Source organism: Astatotilapia calliptera, chromosome 23, assembly GCF_964374335.1.
Source record: "Astatotilapia calliptera chromosome 23, fAstCal68.1, whole genome shotgun sequence".
Lineage (NCBI taxonomy): Eukaryota > Metazoa > Chordata > Actinopteri > Cichliformes > Cichlidae > Astatotilapia > Astatotilapia calliptera.
The window spans coordinates 16,041,770-16,059,431 of record NC_137443.1 but is presented as its reverse complement, the minus strand read 5'-3'; the positions used below and the strand labels follow the sequence as shown (position 1 = coordinate 16,059,431).

Here is a 17,662-nt window from a genome sequence, read left to right as displayed (position 1 = left end):
AAGCTGATTTATTTTTCTTTCTTTCTTTCTTTCTTTCTTTCTTTCTTTCTTTCTTTCTTTCTTTCTTTCTTTCTTTGCAAAGTAAACACAAACTGTTCCATAATGTGAACGGGAGATATACAAGTGGGTTTGAAATTCCTCCAGATTCTTTTCACACTCAGCAAAGCACAACAACACTGATGGATTAAAGTGTGGCCAGACCTAGTTTTCATTCCTACAGCTGACTCAAAAACACTGAAATTACAAAGTCAAATCACATAATTCAAATGTTTTGGATTGAAAACAAATAAAAACAGCAAACCAAAAAGGCACATAAAAACAAAGCAAAATCTGTAGCTTTCTTTTCATTTGGTGGTTGCTGAACAAAGCACAATGTACAGTTGGACTGCTTTAAATGCAGTTTTAACACACCCTTGCTCTGCTCTGCTCTGCAGTGGCAGTTTCCAGAGACAAACTGCTGCCATTCGAGCTGGAGTGCCAGTATCAACCACATGCATGGTGCCTACTTTATACTCCAGTACTTCAGGTCTGCATGGATGGCTATAGTTTCTCGTACAACACAAAGTAAGAGACTGCAGCCATGCTAACAGCTCTGTGAGCCCGAATTTAAGGCACAGCATTGTTGTGAGACAGGTGCTAATACTACTGTAACATGCTCACAATGACAACGCTAAGGTGTAGTTGCTAAGAAAGAATAATGATCACCAACTGTTTTAGTTTGGCTTGTTAAACAGCGCTAAATATATGCATACAAAACAAACCAATGTAGCCCCCAGAGTGAACATTTGACCTGATACTGGTGATCGATCTTGGAGTTTTGTAGACATTTCCTTTAAAATCACAAATGTTCATCTGTCATGGTTGTTGGTTTTTGTTACATCTTATTTTTTCCTCGCTTTGCTGTCCTGCAGTTCTCTTTTTCTGTTCTTTGTTTCTTTGTGCAAATTATTTGCGTCTCTTTCAGCTGTCTTGATTCACTTCACCTGTGTCTTATTGTCACTTTCCTTTTTGTGCATTTAGTCTGTGTGTTTCCTTCAGTCATTGTCATCTCGCTTTGGTTCTTTCTCTTGTCGCCATTATTTTATCATTTATTTAGGACTTCCTATCACTTAGATTTGTCCTATTTTTAAATAAACTTGGTCCACTATCATTGAACAAAAAAGGAGAAAAAGGCCAAACAAAAAACGGAATTTCTCATTTGCAATAAAAATTATATATTTTTTTCTTTGAAAGAGCTCTGTCTTTATGAAGGCCTGATTGGGAGTGGCAGGAGCAGCTAGCCATTGCTGCTGCACTGCACAAACATATACGCACCCAGCCATTCTTTAGTGACAATGCTGGGTGACAAGTGTGGTGGTTGTAATGGTTACGCTTCACTACAGTAAACAAACACAATGCTGACTGGCAAAAGTGCAACAGTTTTTTTGAACGTACTGTTTGGCAAGAATTGCACATGTACTTTAGCTCTCATAGCCGGGGTCGTGAGTGTTATGTGTCAATGTTCCATGAGAGAAATTGGCATAAAAGTAACCCATGTGTGAAAGACAAAAACCATTTTAAGAGATTGACAAAGCCAGTAATGTTACCTGTCACATGCTTAAAAGGACTTACAAATAAAAAATGTCTAAAATGTGTAAAAAAAAGAAGGCCGACAGGATTCGGTAGCAGTGAGATGCTTCGGGTTCATTTTAACTCAGAGTTCAACCCTCTCTTTATTGAATGTCTCTTCACCTGTGCTCACTGTGTTTAGAGCCACTGTGTTAAATGAGAAGAAATGGCTCAAATAAATCAAACACACAGCATGTGGGCAAACTCAGTGCGCCCCTCGCCCCCACCCCAAACCCCCCGTTATTTGAATGAGTCAATGAGTTTGTTTGTTTTTTCTCCCCTCAAGGTCCATGTTGGGGTTACTTATCATTTAAAGAAATTTTTTAGAAGTAAGCTCATCCATCTAAAGCCATTTCAAACTGTGGATTTTAAATAATGTGCAATCAACATTTTTCAGTAAATATATTCTTTTGAATACTCACTGCTGGTGATTTGCCAGCATACAAATATTCAACTATCCATAAAGTAGCAGCCTGTAATTGTACTGTTTAGTTGTATTCCTCCAAGCAGCCTTTTGGGACAGGCAGCAAAATAATGATTTCCAATCAGAGGTTTTGCTGTCTCTGTTGATTAAGTGGAACAATAACTTCTGGGTTTCAGTGCAACAAATAATAGTTGTGACTCTTCAAACTAAAAGTAATACATGCAAAAGGTTGCGCCATCAAAATCACATTTGCATCTTTGGCTACATTTTTAATCAGCTGAAACCTTTTCAGTTTGTTCTTTTTCTAAAGCAGGAAAAATTTGTCTCAGGGCTCAAACAGAAATGTTTGCATTTGTGTTCTGTTGAATCAAACATGACAAAATGTAATTATGTGGAGATCAAACTTCAGCTCAGCCTGGATTGTTGTAATGCAGAAAACTATAGTGGAGTGGTGACAGGTAGGCGGCCAAGAAACACCAAGAAATAACTCTGGCTAAGCAGGACCCTCCACTTTGACAGACGTAACCGTAGCCAAGAAACAACGTTGGAAAAGGCGGTCAGGGTCCGGGGGTTGGTTGTCACAGTCCAGCCTGCCTCTCAGGAAATGTTTCCTGAGGCCTTGGGGACCAGGTGGGACACTGCTGTTACTGGGCCCTGGTTCTTGTGGGCTAGATGTAGAACCTGGAAGAAGAAGTTCACGGACAAGAGAAGAAATGATAAGGCTTGTGGTTCCACTTAGTACCATTTACTATGATAACGCTGATGATATCTGTAAAGTGAAATCAGAGACTACCTGTTCACCAGGGAAACAAGATCACACTTTCAGCATGATGAGGTAACTGTCCATAATATTGCATGGCTACTGGCTGTCAACAAGAATGACCAAAATGCATGATCATTTAGACAATCTTTATTTAAGCATCAGTTTTCTAAGTGATCCAATTTAGGGTCATGAGGGTGCTGGAGCCTACAAAGAGCAAGATGCCCAGGACAGATCACCAGTCTTTAGAATCACCCATTAACCCAGCATTCATGCCAGATTACCCGACATGGGAGGGAGAACATTCAAACTTTACACAGAAGTGGAGTTTTTTTGTTGGATATTGCAAATTCATGTGTTTTCTTTGCTATTTATGTGACACAGCATGTGAAAAGCCAACCAAAGACATGTTTGTTATCCTAACTTCAAATTTTATTTGTTACATACACAATTCGCAGTACAACATGCAGTGAAATGCTTGTCCAAGCAGACAGGCTGCAGGCGAGGCCACGCCATCTCAGGTCTACCCAGTTGCTGTAGAGATCGTTGTGTGTTAACGCAGTGTGCCAAACTGGCAACAACTTCACTGTCCACAATCACTCTCACAGCTATGTCAGAAAAATATGGCTAACTGAACACTTGATGACGCATAAACTGCAAATAAACAGCACATTATTTTGTCTCAGATATTCCCCTGCTCAGCACAGGCACAGGAGTAACCTGTTGAGTCAGCCAGACAACTTTAACACTATGTGAGTTGTGATCAGTGGACTGTTTCTTGATAACCCAGCGGCATTTGTAATTAGAAGTTTGATCATTTACAAATGTGTTACAAGTTACTATTTATCTCTTTGCACTGTTACTAAACCACAGTAATTCAAAGAGTTTACATAGTGTGACATCTTCAAGTTACAAATTTACAGAAAATAAAGAAAGAAATCTGTTTTCACATGACTTAAAAAAATTAATACATTGTGGACTTCAACCTTGGCTAATGATAAATTACCAGAGAGTATTGGGAACATCTTAATCCCCCATCTCACCCCTTAATGTTAATCTTGTTTGAAACGTTAAGCCTTAAATTGAGCTTTCCGACTGAGTTAGGTTATACGGCCTCTACAGATATCACTATAAAATGCAAATATTTCTTTTTCTGACTGCAATGCCACCTGTGTAAAGTGAGCGGACGGACAGAGTTTCTGATATACGTTTTGAATGCCCTGCACACCCACACCAGTGCTGTCAATTACTCTGGCAGACTGGACCTCCATTCAAGTGGAAGATTGGAATTACACGATGTCCCCAAACTTCATCGACCAATTATAATGACAGCAGTGTCTAACAGGTGCAACAAACCCCACAGCGGGGTGAATGAAAGAGCAGGTTGTAGATGTGTGTGAAGACCTGTGCAGAAATCTAATGAGGCAACTCGAGTGAAAACAACATTAAAGATATTTAATAATTTATATGCATGAGCAAAGCCGAACGGCACAGGAGACAGGGGTTACACACTTTGTGCACTTCGCGTCTGCTTGTGGAATTAAAGCTTTGTTTGGAGCAAATTATTAGAATGACAACATGTCTCTTTCTTAAATTCAGAACTCCATCCCCATTGTTCTTTGTTCAGATTCAGTTTCTGACCTGAGACAGGTAGCTTTAATATCTGAACACGCACACATCTAAATCTTCAAAGGGACTGCTATAATGCACACAAAAAGTTCAAACTAAGAATCTTAGACCTGCCAAATCAACAACAGGGTTGAAACAACGATGAACATATCAACTCATTTTGAGTAGAACAAAACAAAAGACATTAAAAACTATGAAATAACACATAGGAAACAAAGTTTTTAAGAAAAAGTGTGACATATTTTAAACAAAAACAGTCCATAAGTGCATGCACATTAGTTAATCTGGAAAATTTCAGGAAACTAAAAGTGTCACGGTCCTGAGTCTGTGGACTCAGTGTTTTTCTGTTTGTATTAGTTATCTTTGTTTTCATGATGTGTTTTGATTCTCTTGGGTTTGATTTCTGTCACTGTATCCCCTAGTTTAGTCCACGTCTGTTCAGTTTCCTGTTTTACTTTGAAAGTCTGTGTACTATGTCAATGTGTTGAGTTTTGCCTCCCCTTGTCTTGTCATGTCTGATGAGTCCCAGCTGTGCTCTCCTCCTGTTTCACATTCCCTAATCACCTCAGTATGTATTTAAGCCCTGTGTTTTTCCCTGCCAGTTGTTGCGTCCTCCACGTTTGTTGTGTGTGTATCCATGGTCGTCTTCCTTCAGCATCTCCTGTCTAGTTAGTTTAAGTTGTTGTTTATGTATCGTCCAAAGGTGACTCTCCAGCAAATAAAGCCGTCGTTTAAGTTAATGTTTTGTCTCCGAGTCCTGCACGTGGGTCCAGCCACTGACAGTCACACAACTCATCGTGACAAAAAGCACAGATGCAAAACTATCAAGAAGTAGAAAAGAAGTGCTAAGACCAAGGAAGACAGGAAAGAGATATTAGATTAGTGAAAACCTGATACCTGCATGTGTATTTTCCACCCTGAAGCATGGAGGAGTGTGATTCGTGTGATTATGGATATCTGGTTTAAGCAGCATATTTTAATTCACAGCAGACACTGATTAACATCTCTCCAAACTTGGAAGCAGAATGATGCCAATTTTTTTCAATATATTGTTTGGTCAGAAGATTTTTTGCATATTTCCTGAATATGAAGGGAAGGCTTGAAGCTGAACAAATACATTTATAATAACAACACCAGCTACATGAGCTGGAGTCATCACAAAAACATGCAAGTCTAATAAAGCATGTGAACAGAAGAAAAAACTAACTTGACTTAACTTAACTTCTGTCTTGGCGATAAAGTCTGTTATTCACTCTATTTTCAGTTTGTTTTTATGTCTAATAAATAGTGGGATGAACATGTAGGTCATAAGATAAGATAAGATAACCTTTATTAGTCCCACACGTGGGAAATTTGTTTTGTCACAGCAGGTCATATTATTATTGTAATTATTAATTAACTGTCTGTTTTCTGGTCCTGCATGCATAACAAAAATGGATTTACCAGAACCTCTCTTAAGGACAGCACAAGCTCTCCAAAAACAATTGCTGAAGACAGGAGTGAGAGTGACCGTGGTAAAGCTGTGAGTCATAAAATCAAAACAATGTGCACAGTGAGACTTAAAAGACTTAAAAATTATACTGTGGCCATTTCTCAAACAGCCCACATGAATGAAAAAAAAATAAGCTCTAACTTATCTTTCAAAATATCCACCCAAACCCTCCCAGAGTCGTCCAGTCACAGCTCCACAATTGTGAGGCACAACATGGAAACCATTTTACTGACACTTAAAATCATTTGGAAAGAAATCCAGACAGAAAACTTCTAATTGCCCAAACACAAACTTGAGCCAAATCAAAACTGAATTGGAGATAGCGGTTACAAAACACCTGCTCTAAAACATTTCAAACACAGCTCCACCAAATGTAATTTTCTGCAAACATTTTTTATCTAGTACAAGGCTGCCTCCTCACTCAGCAACAAAGTTCGGCTGTCTTGTCAAAGAAGGTTTTCCAGTTTTTTTTGAAAGGAAATCATATCAGGTTCTTTTAGCATTCCTAAATGCCGTGTTCTTGGTTTTTCATTCAAAATACTTCTTTGGAGTAGCACACTGTAAAGGTCACAAATTTGAGATAAAACTTTTGAAAATTCAACTGTAACATCCACCCACACTCTGTGGCTGATGCATTCTACAGTTTAATGCTTCAGTAATTAAGAAAAAAAGCAAAATGTTTTGTTTCCAGATCAAGAAACGATCCAAAGCAAAGCATCTCTCATTGGTTGTGTAGTAATAACTTTTGTGCTTATGAATATATTCATCAGAAGTCTTTTGGGATTTTTTCTTGCTCATCAAATACATTAATAATGTCTATAATAAAACAAAAAGACTGGCCATAAACCAAGGCAAGGCAAGAAATTAGCATTATTTTAATAATAAATAGAGAAGATACCAATTGACGTATTTCAGAACCTTTGGCTCTGACTTTGTCAGAGGCCCAGTTCTACTTAACTCTGTGTATTTTATTGATATGTTAGCAGAAAGTTTAACTCTGTACCTGGTGCTCGCAGCGGCAGTCCATTGTCCAGACCTCTGGGTTTGGTGGTGATGAACAGATAGCAGAGGACACACAGAGTGATGATGAAGGCGAGAAGAACCACAGCTGCTATTGAGAGACCCATGAGGGCTCCGAGACTAGAAGACACAGAACAAAGACACACCAGAAAAACACTTCCTGGTTACTGTAGCTCAGAGAGGTAACAATATTGCTGATGGCTAGAAATGTACAGGATGAACAACATCAGGCTGTCAATTTTGGCTCATCCATGGTTACCCAGTTCACACAAACTACCAGACTACTTATTTTGTTGGCCAGTCCTGGTTACAAATTTTGCCATTGTGCTCATATGAGAGGAAAGTTAAACAAAATGCAAACTCTTAAACTAATGTCGCTTGGCACACTGAGTAAGCTGAGATGTAGAGGAGGACAAGGATCATTTACTAGGAGCTCCCCTACAACAAAGTACAAATCATTAATTTCTTTAAGAGATCAATATGGAGGCTAATGTGATGGGGAAATGTCTGCTTGTCTGGTATGTGTACACCTTATCAAGAGTCACTGCTTGAAATTTAGCACTGTCTGTTCTTTTTTATATTTTCTTCTTTGTTCCAATTGTGCATTATTGATAGAGAGTTAAGAAAAATAAGTAATCATTTTGGGTACACCTTCACAATCATCCCTGCTTCTTTTCATCGCATTTTGAACACCTGCTATTTTACTTTCGCACAAATATGGATACAGGCGTTTTGCTTTAAGCACCTGGATGGAGTCTCATGTAGGTCAGAAATTTGAGTTTGGACCACTGCAGACTCCTCAGCCTCATTTTCAGCTCATTCAGTTCTCATACCAACCTGGCAGCAGATCATAATTAGGCACTGATGCTACGTATGCTACGGTTTTGTTAAGTGTCAAACTGTGGGTTCAGAATTTGGCAGTTTTGAATATTTGCAAATTGTTTTAAAAATGTATGTAATTATGAATGCAGAAAAGAATTGTTAGATTTAAATCCACAATACAAAACTATCTGGAAAGCATATGGTTGATTCTGTTCATCTGAATGTAATGTTTTCAACAGTACAGTTTGGACTGTTTATAAGATTGGGGAAACCTGCAGTCAGCTGAGACTGAAGAAGTCACTTGGATGTTTCTCCCATTGAAAACGTTACATTACTACCTGGATGATTGAGCATGCATCAAAATATCTGGAGGGCATCTAACTGCTAATGGTTTGTTTTTCAGTGTGACAATGGTCCCAAACAACTGCCAAAGCCATAGAAACATACCTGAATAGAAAAACCGATATTAGCCTCGGCAGTTGTTTGGGATTTACTTACCTGGATGATTAAGCATGCATCAAAATATCTGGAGAGCATCTAACTGCTAATGGCTTGTTTTTCAGTGTGACAATGTTCCCAAACAATTGCCAATGCCATAGAAACATACCTGAATAGAATAGTGTTTGTTGGGCAGCTTAGATAATGTCACTTCAGAAAAGAATATAGCCCATATGGTTTTCACTGCCCTATGCACAGCCAAGAAAACAGTCCTCATGAACTGGAAAAATAAAAATAATCTTAATTCTAACCAATATAGAAATTATCTATTAGATTACATTAGTCTTGATACAGCCTCTGCCACCACATCAGATCAATTGCTCTGGGCTCCTTTGATCAGCTCCATCACCTAGTGGGGGTGGGGGGTCATAGTTTGGTCCTGCCTTCACTGTTGTGATTGGTGTGGGGGTAGGGACAGGCTTAGGGCGTCGGGGGGTTCCCCGGAGGCATCTTTCTTGGGGGGCTCAACCCGGGGTAGCGGTCATGTCCAATTAGGGGCTCTGTTGGCTCTCAGGTGACGGTTTCCTCGTGGCTGCGTGCAGCGGGGCTAGGGGAGGGTCTGTGCTGACGGACGTGGGTTACTGACCTGGTAGCCTGGCTGCCCCTGGGTGGGTCCGGGATGGGCGTGAGGTTCTGGGGGCGCTCCGTCTCTGGGCTGGGGCCCTGGCCGGGCCTCGGGGGCTTGGGTCCTGGTTGGTGTGTTGCCGGGGTTGTGGGCAGGTGGGTGCATGGGGGCCCAGCCCTGGCGCAGGGTGCCGCCGGTGTGTCGAGCCACCTGAGGGGCTCTTCAACTGGTGAGGGAGGTTGTCACATCTTGCAGGAGCTTTCCTCTCTTCAGGAGCTCTCTCTGCAGGAGGGGGAGATACAGGAGAGGTGGAGGAAGATCTCAGCCTGGGTGTTTATTGTCTTATGTAGTCTGGAAGATGAGTGGATGGTGGGGTGGGTGCAGTTTTCTCTGTGGTGGGATTGGGTGGACTGTCCCGGGCTCTGTGGGGCCGGGCGGCGCTGCTGCACTGGGCCCCGGTCTGGATGGGCCTGGGCCCCCTTTCCCTGGCGGGTCGCGGAGTATGGGAGTGCCTACTGGGGTCAGCGGGGGAGCTGGCCCCAGGGAGGGGTCACTTGCCCCTCCCTTCCTTCCCTCCCCATCTCCATCTGCCTCCCTCTTCCCGCTCCACCAAAACCACCCACACATGCAGGACCTTGGAGTGGGGGTATGTCACCAGGGTGCAGAGGAGGCTACCCCCCCCCCCGTCCCCTTCTGGCTGCCTCTGCCTCAATTTTATCCCACAACTTAGACATTCACATTACTCACACTCTCATTACACATACATATAGGATCTTGGGGGTGGGCACGATACACGGATTCCAAAAGACCATCAGGGTGTACACCTCACCCCTGGCGTCGTTGCCCACCTCTCAATGTTAAATACACGTAGACATTGAGGGCTATCAGGAGGGACTATGCGCTTACCTGCTGCTCTCTGGCAGGTAGCTCCAAGCCCTCCTGGGTTTTAAATGCACCTTAGAACACACATGCATCAACACTACAATGAGCGGGTGGAGGGAGGTTTGGAGTCTTCTCTCACCCCCGTTCTCTGCGGCCTGCTGGAGCAGGGGGGCTAGGACTAGGAGGAGGAGTTGGCCGTCCGACTGCGGTCTGGAGTGTGGGGCCTCCCTGCTGCTGCGGAGTCGGGGCGGTCTGCCTCCCCCCACCGCAGGGAAAAGGGTAACACCACCTGGGTCTGGGTGCAGTTCCCCCCTCCAGGGGCAAGGGTACCTAGACCCGGTTCGTAGAGTAAGCTTGGGGAGTGTGATCGTGTGTACAGCGTCTCTTTATGTCTGTCTCCACGTTGGTTGAGTGTGGAGTAAGTGCATATGAGAGCATGAGGGTGGGAATGGATGTTTGTATCTGTGTGTGCCTGTATGTCTGTGTCTATATGTCAGGTTGGGTATCAGACGCCACCTCTCTGGGGACATCTCAGGCCCTCCAAGGTATGGAGGCCTATCTCCCCCCACCACCACTTCCCCTGCCAGTGGTGGACTCCCTCAGACATCGGTGCGTTGGTGGTTCTTTGTGTCCGGGGATGGGCGTCCAGGTACACACCGGCTCACTCCTTGGCGGCCGCTTATCAGGGCCTGGAGCCTGGGGCTCACTCGGGCCACTTCGGAGGTGGGGTGCCCCCGGCCACTTGGCTTGGGGCTCGGTCACTCAGGCGCGGCTGGCTGCCGGCGGAGCTCACGGGCGCGTAACTGCAACTCCCCCTGGCTTCTGCTCCGCGGCTGCTGAGTGAGCCCTCATCTGGGACTCTCCTCAGATCTTTCTGGGACAGTGGCGCGGCTGCCCCTCTGTTGGTCTTCCTTGGTCTCTTGTGTTCTGGGGGCCTCTGGATGTCTGGAGTTTTGATCTCCTCCATACCTGCTTCATGCCCTGGAGGACGGGGCTGTGGCCCCCCCACACCCTCTAGCAGATCATTACATGAAGGAACCTTTTAAAAAAACAAAAAACAAGCGCGTCCATGCTCACAGGTGTACACACGGGTGATCACACCCACAAACTACACCCTTTTTGGCTCCTACCTCAAAGCACACTGTGTTCTGTTGATCTTATGTGCTGCACAATAATGTTTAATATTTAGTATTTACTGTCATATTCCCATATATCATTGTGATGATGTCTATTCTATTACTCTTGTTCTCTTCTGCTTTTTTTCTTTTTTCTTTCTCAACAGGTGATCCAGGTGATTGATATATGCATTTTTATTTCTTTTTTTTTTCCTGCTCATTCTGTTGGTTTTTGTCTTTTGCCCTTCTCCCCCGTCCCTCTTCTCAGCTGTTTCTCTTTCCCTCTTTCTTTCTCCCCTTCTTTCCCCCAGTCAAGTCTGTCCCGTATTCAGCAAGTGAAAATAAAATAAACAATAAAAGGTGAATCAAATGGACCATTACGGCAAGGCTGGGATGGTCAGTTTGGTAAAGTAAATTTGTTGGGCATCTTTCTTTGCCTTTAGACAACAATTCTGATGGCAAAAGAGCCAAACGGGACAGGCCAAAAAAAAGAAAAAAAAGAAAAGAAAAACCAATAATAGCCTCCCCATGTCATGACTGAGGGTCTAAGACCCTGAGTTTTACATTTTTAGACTTCTTATCTTGCACTCCAGTGGACTTCAGGTAGCATGAATGAATCATTTGGCTTCAACGCTATGGTTCATAACTCTTACACTACTGACATATCCCATAATTTTTTTCAATGCTCCTTAAGTAAATCAATGTTGTCCCTTTTGTCTTTTCTATTTGTGCTCTACTTCCAGTAGTACAGGATGTTTTTCTTAGTGAATGGAGTGATTTTCCTTTATTTTTTTGGCCTTCTTCTTAATGCATTCTGTTAAGGACTTATTGAACCTATTATTAAACCTATTGCATTAAACCTATGAGACACAAGCAGAGTGAAAAAAGGACTAATTCTGAGAAACAGCAAATGCAATAAAATTCACTAATTCAGAATACATGTAGCCTCTGCTTATGCACGCTATAAAGCAGTGACTCTGAATCTCAAACTTAACCTCACAGCACTGTTAATATCAGTACCATGGTTAATAATAATGGATTGGATTTCTATAGCAGTTTTTAAGGCACCCAAAGCGCTTTACAATGCCACTATTCATTCACTCTCACACACTGGTGGAGGCGAGCTACAGTTGTAGCCACAGCTGCCCTGGGGCAGACTGACAGAAGTGAGGCTGCCATATTGCGCCTCACACCAGTAGGCGGTAGGGTAAAGTGTCTTGCCCAAGAACACAACGACCAGGACACAGAGCCCAGGGATCCAACCGGCGACCTTCCGGTTAAGGATGCGCGTCCCAACCCCCTGAGCCACGGTCGCCCCTGGTTAAAACCAGTTATGAGGTTACTGAGGTCTGGACCTCACAATTAAAGTTTCCGCAGTAAAAACTGCCGTGAGGCGTTGACTTTGATGGAAAATATGACCTTATAGCTCATGAAAATCAGAAATACAATGTCTTAAATTATGAGAATAATTCCTTAAGATCATAAGACCAAAATGTCCAACATCAGAAATGTATATATGCATTTATACAGGCAATACTTCGCTTGGGCTTCTTTTTCACAAATTATTTGTGGCAGTTCTGAGGTGTTACTGAACCTCAGGTTAAATTGATAAGGTACCAGCCTTCAGCTCGTCTACATTTATGAGTCAGGTGTTTTTCATCTTCCTTTTAACAATACCCCACAGAGAATCGAAAGGGTTCAGGTCCTGCTACTTGGCTGGCCATGCACAAGCACAGTAATAACATGGTCAGCAATGGCTGGAAATGTCACACTGGACTTCAAACAGCTTAGATTCAGTGCCTTTTCCTCCAGACTCTAGGATTTCCAAATTTAATCAGCCTGCCCAAATTCTTGAATAGATTTTTCTTGACAATTCTCAAGGCTGCGGTCTTTCCTGTAGCTTTTGTACATTTTCCTACCAACGTTCCATTAATGTGTTTCAATACAGCACTCCACAAACAGCTAGCCTTTTCAGCAATGACCTTCTGTGGCTTACCCCCCGCCCCCACCCCTGCAGAGCGTGTCAGTGAGCATTAAATAATTAACTGAAAGATTCTAATGTTTACCTCTGCCGATCCATAGAAGCCTCACCCACCTTTTGTCCAAACTGTCTGTTTATTAGTAGCAGCCAGTCAGAGTAAGGCCTTAAAGGGGGGAGGAGCTAAAATGGCTCATTGCAGACAAACGTCGAACGGAAAGGCAGCATCAAACCCAAGAGTGCAAGAAGGAAAATGTGGAGTTGAAAATTAGCATCATATGTCCCCTTTAAGTTTGTTTTTATTTATGTTAGTTAATGGCGTAGCAGGAACTCACAAAATGTGTGGGATTGCACGTGTTGCCCACCCACCAGGCTCTAGCAGCAAATCACCACTGGAAGGTGGCAGTGACATTTTATTTAATATTTGGGAGATGCATTTTCCATGTTAATGTAAAATGTATTAATGCAAAATCCACATGTTAAACCCGGTTTTGATGCAGAGTCAAATAGAAATAATAATTTTTTTTAAAAAAGAGCTGCCTCTAACGCAAGGATGTCAAACTCTTTTTGCACAGTGGCCCACATACAGCTCACTTTGATCTTAGGTGGGCTGGACTTAAGATCAAAGGGAAACTCCCCTTTCTCTCGGTGTACGGAGGTTTAACTGCACTTTAATCTCTGAGACATCGCAATATAAGAAAAAGAAGTCAACAGAAGTGCAGTGTCAACTGTATGATAAAGAAATGCTGTTTTAGTTGATAAAATTAATCTGTCTGTGCAACTCTTTGGGCTTCAACTGAAATCAATGTGTAGAGAAAAGGTTCTGGTAGTTCATTTATTGAAGCAAATGATTTATGTAAATATTTATATATTTTATTTATTTATTTGTTTCAATTTGAATACACTGTAAACAATGTCTATTGTTTTTTGTTAATTGTTAATCTATTACTTTATTACTGCTGGTGTGTATAAATGGAAAATGTTTGTCAGCAGAACAAGCTGTAAAATTTATGAAAATATTGTTAAAAATGTATGCCCTCCTTCACGTTTTCCAAAGATGTCCAGCGGGCATCTTGCCCAGGCTTTTTCTGGCCCCCAGGCCTTTACGTTTGACACCTCTTCTCAAAACTTTTCTTTTTCAACTGAAACACGTCTTTAAAAAACACCTTTGGATGTGCCCCTCGAAACCTGAAAAGGTGCCTCTCAGTTGGAAACACTGTTTATGCAGAACATTTATAGTTAATTAACACATTACATAATTAATTGCAGCATCATGAAAATGCCAGTATATGTATATATGCAGTGTATGCAGGCAGAATGTGAGAACTGATGAAAACCACCATCTTTCCTAATTAACATTTTACTTTACTGTCTGAGAATCCAGAGTATAGAATGTACTTGAAGTAAAAAAAAAAAAAAAAAAAAAAAAAAAAATCACAGAATAGAAGCCTGATTATTATTCTCTGTTCTCTCCCCCACACTAAAGACTACAAGAACATTTACTACATTCTCATAGGAAGGAACAAGATGTCCTAAACATTCGATTTTTGCACCTGAGCAGCAGAGTATGCGAGTTATGCTCTCTGTTTCCTGCATGATGATATGAATGCATACTCTGTGGCTTAAAAGTGTTAAAGCACCAGTGTTTCACTGAAATTCTTATTACATATAATGACATATAATGATGCAGAGTAGCCATATGGTGTCCGCTGTTGGCTAGTTTCACTGACCTTAACTCCCACAGACATGAAAGCATGGATAGATTTTACACATACACAGCTACTGAGATTTTTGTGCGGAACAGGTGATGTTGCATTCTCTTTTGATGATGTTCTTTTCCAAGGTTTAGGTATGTGAATCTCCTCACTGTTGAACAATGGAGGATAATGTAATATTTTACTGTCAAATATTTTAAAAAAGGAAATAGAAAAATAATGGGCTATGAAAAATGTTACATTAATTTTGAGAACAAAATAAGCACATAATCACAAATCTTAAATACCCAAAATAGGAAAACTGAAACATGACAATATGGCCCCTCTACATCCCTACTGGCATTGCAAGAGTGTCTAGGTGCTTGGGCTTAATTGACAATTGTCCACAACTTGAATTGCCTATGGCAACTTAATATGGCCACCATGCCATGCCAGTCATGCTCTCTTGGTTGCAGTTGACACAAAGCCCCTGTTTTCCTCCGGGGTCAGCATCCATTTTATGTTGTGGCTTATGAGTCATAACACAAATTGCAGAAATGATCCAATTATGTATAATAACCCTGGGGGCAAATTTTGGTTTAACCATATCTCTTGAACATCAAGCATAGAGGGGCCCCTGAGCACAAAAAACAAAACAAACAAACAAACAAACTCAACAGTTCTAATTTACTGTTTTAGAAGTTACATCAGATTTGAACATTTACACTTTTTTTTCTTATATTTTTATTTCCGTGTTTCTGATTTCAGTTTCAATTTATTTACTTTAAATGATTAATTACAGTATGCGCGCGCATGCCTGAGAGCAGCGCATAAGTCATTAATTTATCTTCCATCATTTGCTTGCTTGTTTGTGGTACACCTTCATAATTTCCTCTGCACCGTATTGCAGTTAAAACTTCAGATTCATTGAAATTCGTCTCTGCGCTATTAAATTGTTCTAAAGGTTACCCGTGTTCTCTGTCTCAAAACTCCCTCTAGTCTATAGTCTCTCATTATAACAGCCAATTACCATGATTGGAGTTAAACAGACACGAGACGCAAAATGTCATCAGCAAGTTGGCTCTTAAATACAAAGCACTAATAGGAACACTAAATGATTCTGCGCTTTACAACCCATCCACGCGTTTACCTTATATTTCCCTCTGCGGTTCTGTTTAATCCAAGAGATGCCAGAAAACTGGCATCGCATGCTTCCTGCTCTCACTGCGCTCTGGAGATTGCCTGATACATGTTGATTTACATCAATGTCATGTACCATCTATAAATCGGAAAATTCTATGAAACACTCATCAGTGATTTAAGAGTTTACATGCTCTTACCTCAGCCACCACATGTATCCATATTCGTAAGGGAAAAAGCTGTTGGGGTCAGCGCAGCAGTACTTCAAGTCACTGAACCCGCAGCAGTAGAGTGCCGTGGTGTCACCGTCCGCTTTCGGACACGTGAAGTTCTCCACGAGCACGTTTTCTTCGGTGTAGTAACTCTCGCAGTCCGAACTCATGTCAGACGTAAACTGCGCGCACTCGGAGAGCCAGATGCGCGGTGATTAAAACCCGGTTTCATTCCGTCCATTTCCCACTGCCGCAACTTCTCATCACCGTCAAACAGTGTGATCCAGAAGCTGTACCGCACTCACACTCCCTCTCTATCTCCCCCACCCTGTCGTCATGGTACACAGTACATTCGTATAATCCGATCCCCGATATCTTTAACTAATCTATGTTAATGATCAACTACATTACCTAAATGATACATTTGGAAAGATTTACCTAATTAAGTTGCAGTATGCATTCAGGAAGCAGGCAGCTGTTGACCACATATAAAGACAATTCAAAGCTGAGGGCTCTGCCCTCATGGCACAGGTGACAATCAAGTGCGCCAAGCACGTGCCAGATGCATGTCTCTTGTCATCTTGCGACCATAAGCACAGTGGTGGGCTAGGTGAATTGGAAACAATGCATTAATGTGGCAATCATGACCAATCTCCTTCTTACGGCTTTCCTGGTCTGGAAATGCCGTGTGAAAGCGTTTTACATCAAATTAAATCTATCGTTTAATCATTTTAACATGAAAGTAAAGCACGATAGCGCTACGATACCAAAACTCTTCTGTAAAAGTGCTAAAGAGACCAAGGTCACAGGGGCGCCTCCAGAATTTTGTTTATAGGCGTGCAGATATGGGGGCCCCTACAAATATTATGGTGGTTTAATAAAAATGGAATTTCCAGTTTTATTATGCTGCTGTCAAATATAGGTTACTTGAAAAATGTGGAAAAAAAGAGAAAAATCAAATAATTATCCATCTAGTTTATTTCCTGCTATTAAAATTGATATCATTATAAAAGTCACCTTTAATAATGCAAAATTGTATCGAACATTTAATATTTTAAAACTGAAGTGCTGACTTGTGTGACATGGTGTGTTACCCAGCTGGAAGCAGCCATTATGAGCTGGTAAACTGTGGTCATAATAGGATGCACATGGTTACAACAACACTGAGACTGTGCCCTTCAAACCATGATTCATTGCAATTAAGGGGCGTCAAAGTGTGCAGAAAAAAAAAATTCCCCACATCACAATCAGCGGCCTGGATTGTTGACCCCGGGCGGGTCCATGGATTGATGCTGTTGTCTGTATTGTCAAGCCTACTATCTGCAGCAGTCTTTAAAAGTCCATTTTTATTTACCCTCTGCCCACTGCAGACTCAGGCTTCTGTTTGTGGCTGACATGGTCTTTTGTTTTTTAAGCCCATTCTTCACAAGACTGGATGGATTTTGCATGTGGAGAACCTTTTCTGTTCAGCACTTATGTAAAGTGGACTTACCTTTCTGTCAGCTCCAACCAGTCTGGGCATATCTCCAATGACCTCTGTCACCTTTTCTTTTCTTGACAATCCACAAAACTGATGATTTTAGGCATAACACACCATACAAAATTGTCACTGTTACGTCATTGCTTCCCAGTGGTCTCTTGTTTTACTATGTGTTATATTTGAACCTGCCTTTTGTCTCACTTTTTTTTGTCTCTTCAAATTTCAGCAGATCTGTATGAGCCATGACTAAAATGTTGGTTCATTCTGTCACACTGATGATCCCTTATAAAAATCTCCATGACTTGAAAAAAAATGGAAGGACTGCAGTCCCACTCTACATCTT

At 41.6% G+C, this 17,662-nt stretch overlaps 1 protein-coding gene across 2 annotated transcripts; it reads right to left on the bottom strand.

The window, feature by feature from the left end:
• Nucleotides 1–2,298: 2,298 nt before the first annotated feature.
• LOC113016764 (protein shisa-like-2A) lies at nt 2,299–17,644 on the bottom strand. Of its 2 annotated transcripts, none has more exons than XM_026159867.2 (3): nt 16,278–17,644; nt 6,917–7,053; nt 2,299–2,713 (listed from the first exon to the last, which is right to left on the bottom strand). In XM_026159867.2, exons 1-3 carry the CDS (start codon nt 16,361–16,363, stop codon nt 2,526–2,528), a joined length of 411 nt encoding a protein of 136 aa, XP_026015652.2. In that variant the 5' UTR covers nt 16,364–17,644; the 3' UTR covers nt 2,299–2,525. The 2 variants fall into 2 exon arrangements, with proteins under 2 accessions (XP_026015652.2, XP_026015651.2); XM_026159866.2 differs by lacking the exon at nt 16,278–17,644 and adding an exon at nt 15,828–16,271.
• Nucleotides 17,645–17,662: the final 18 nt, after the last annotated feature.

What these genes read in the sequence shown, in the direction of transcription:
- LOC113016764 (XM_026159866.2), bottom strand. Translation starts at nt 16,009, where the DNA reads ATGAGTTCGGACTGCGAGAGTTACTACACCGAAGAAAACGTGCTCGTG. An exon ending in GGATACATGTGGTGGCTGAG is followed by an intron (nt 7,054 to 15,827) that starts GTAAGAGCATGT and finishes TGTGTCTTCTAG; the next exon opens with TCTCGGAGCCCTCATGGGTC. An exon ending in ACTGCCGCTGCGAGCACCAG is followed by an intron (nt 2,714 to 6,916) that starts GTACAGAGTTAA and finishes TTCTTCTTCCAG; the next exon opens with GTTCTACATCTAGCCCACAA.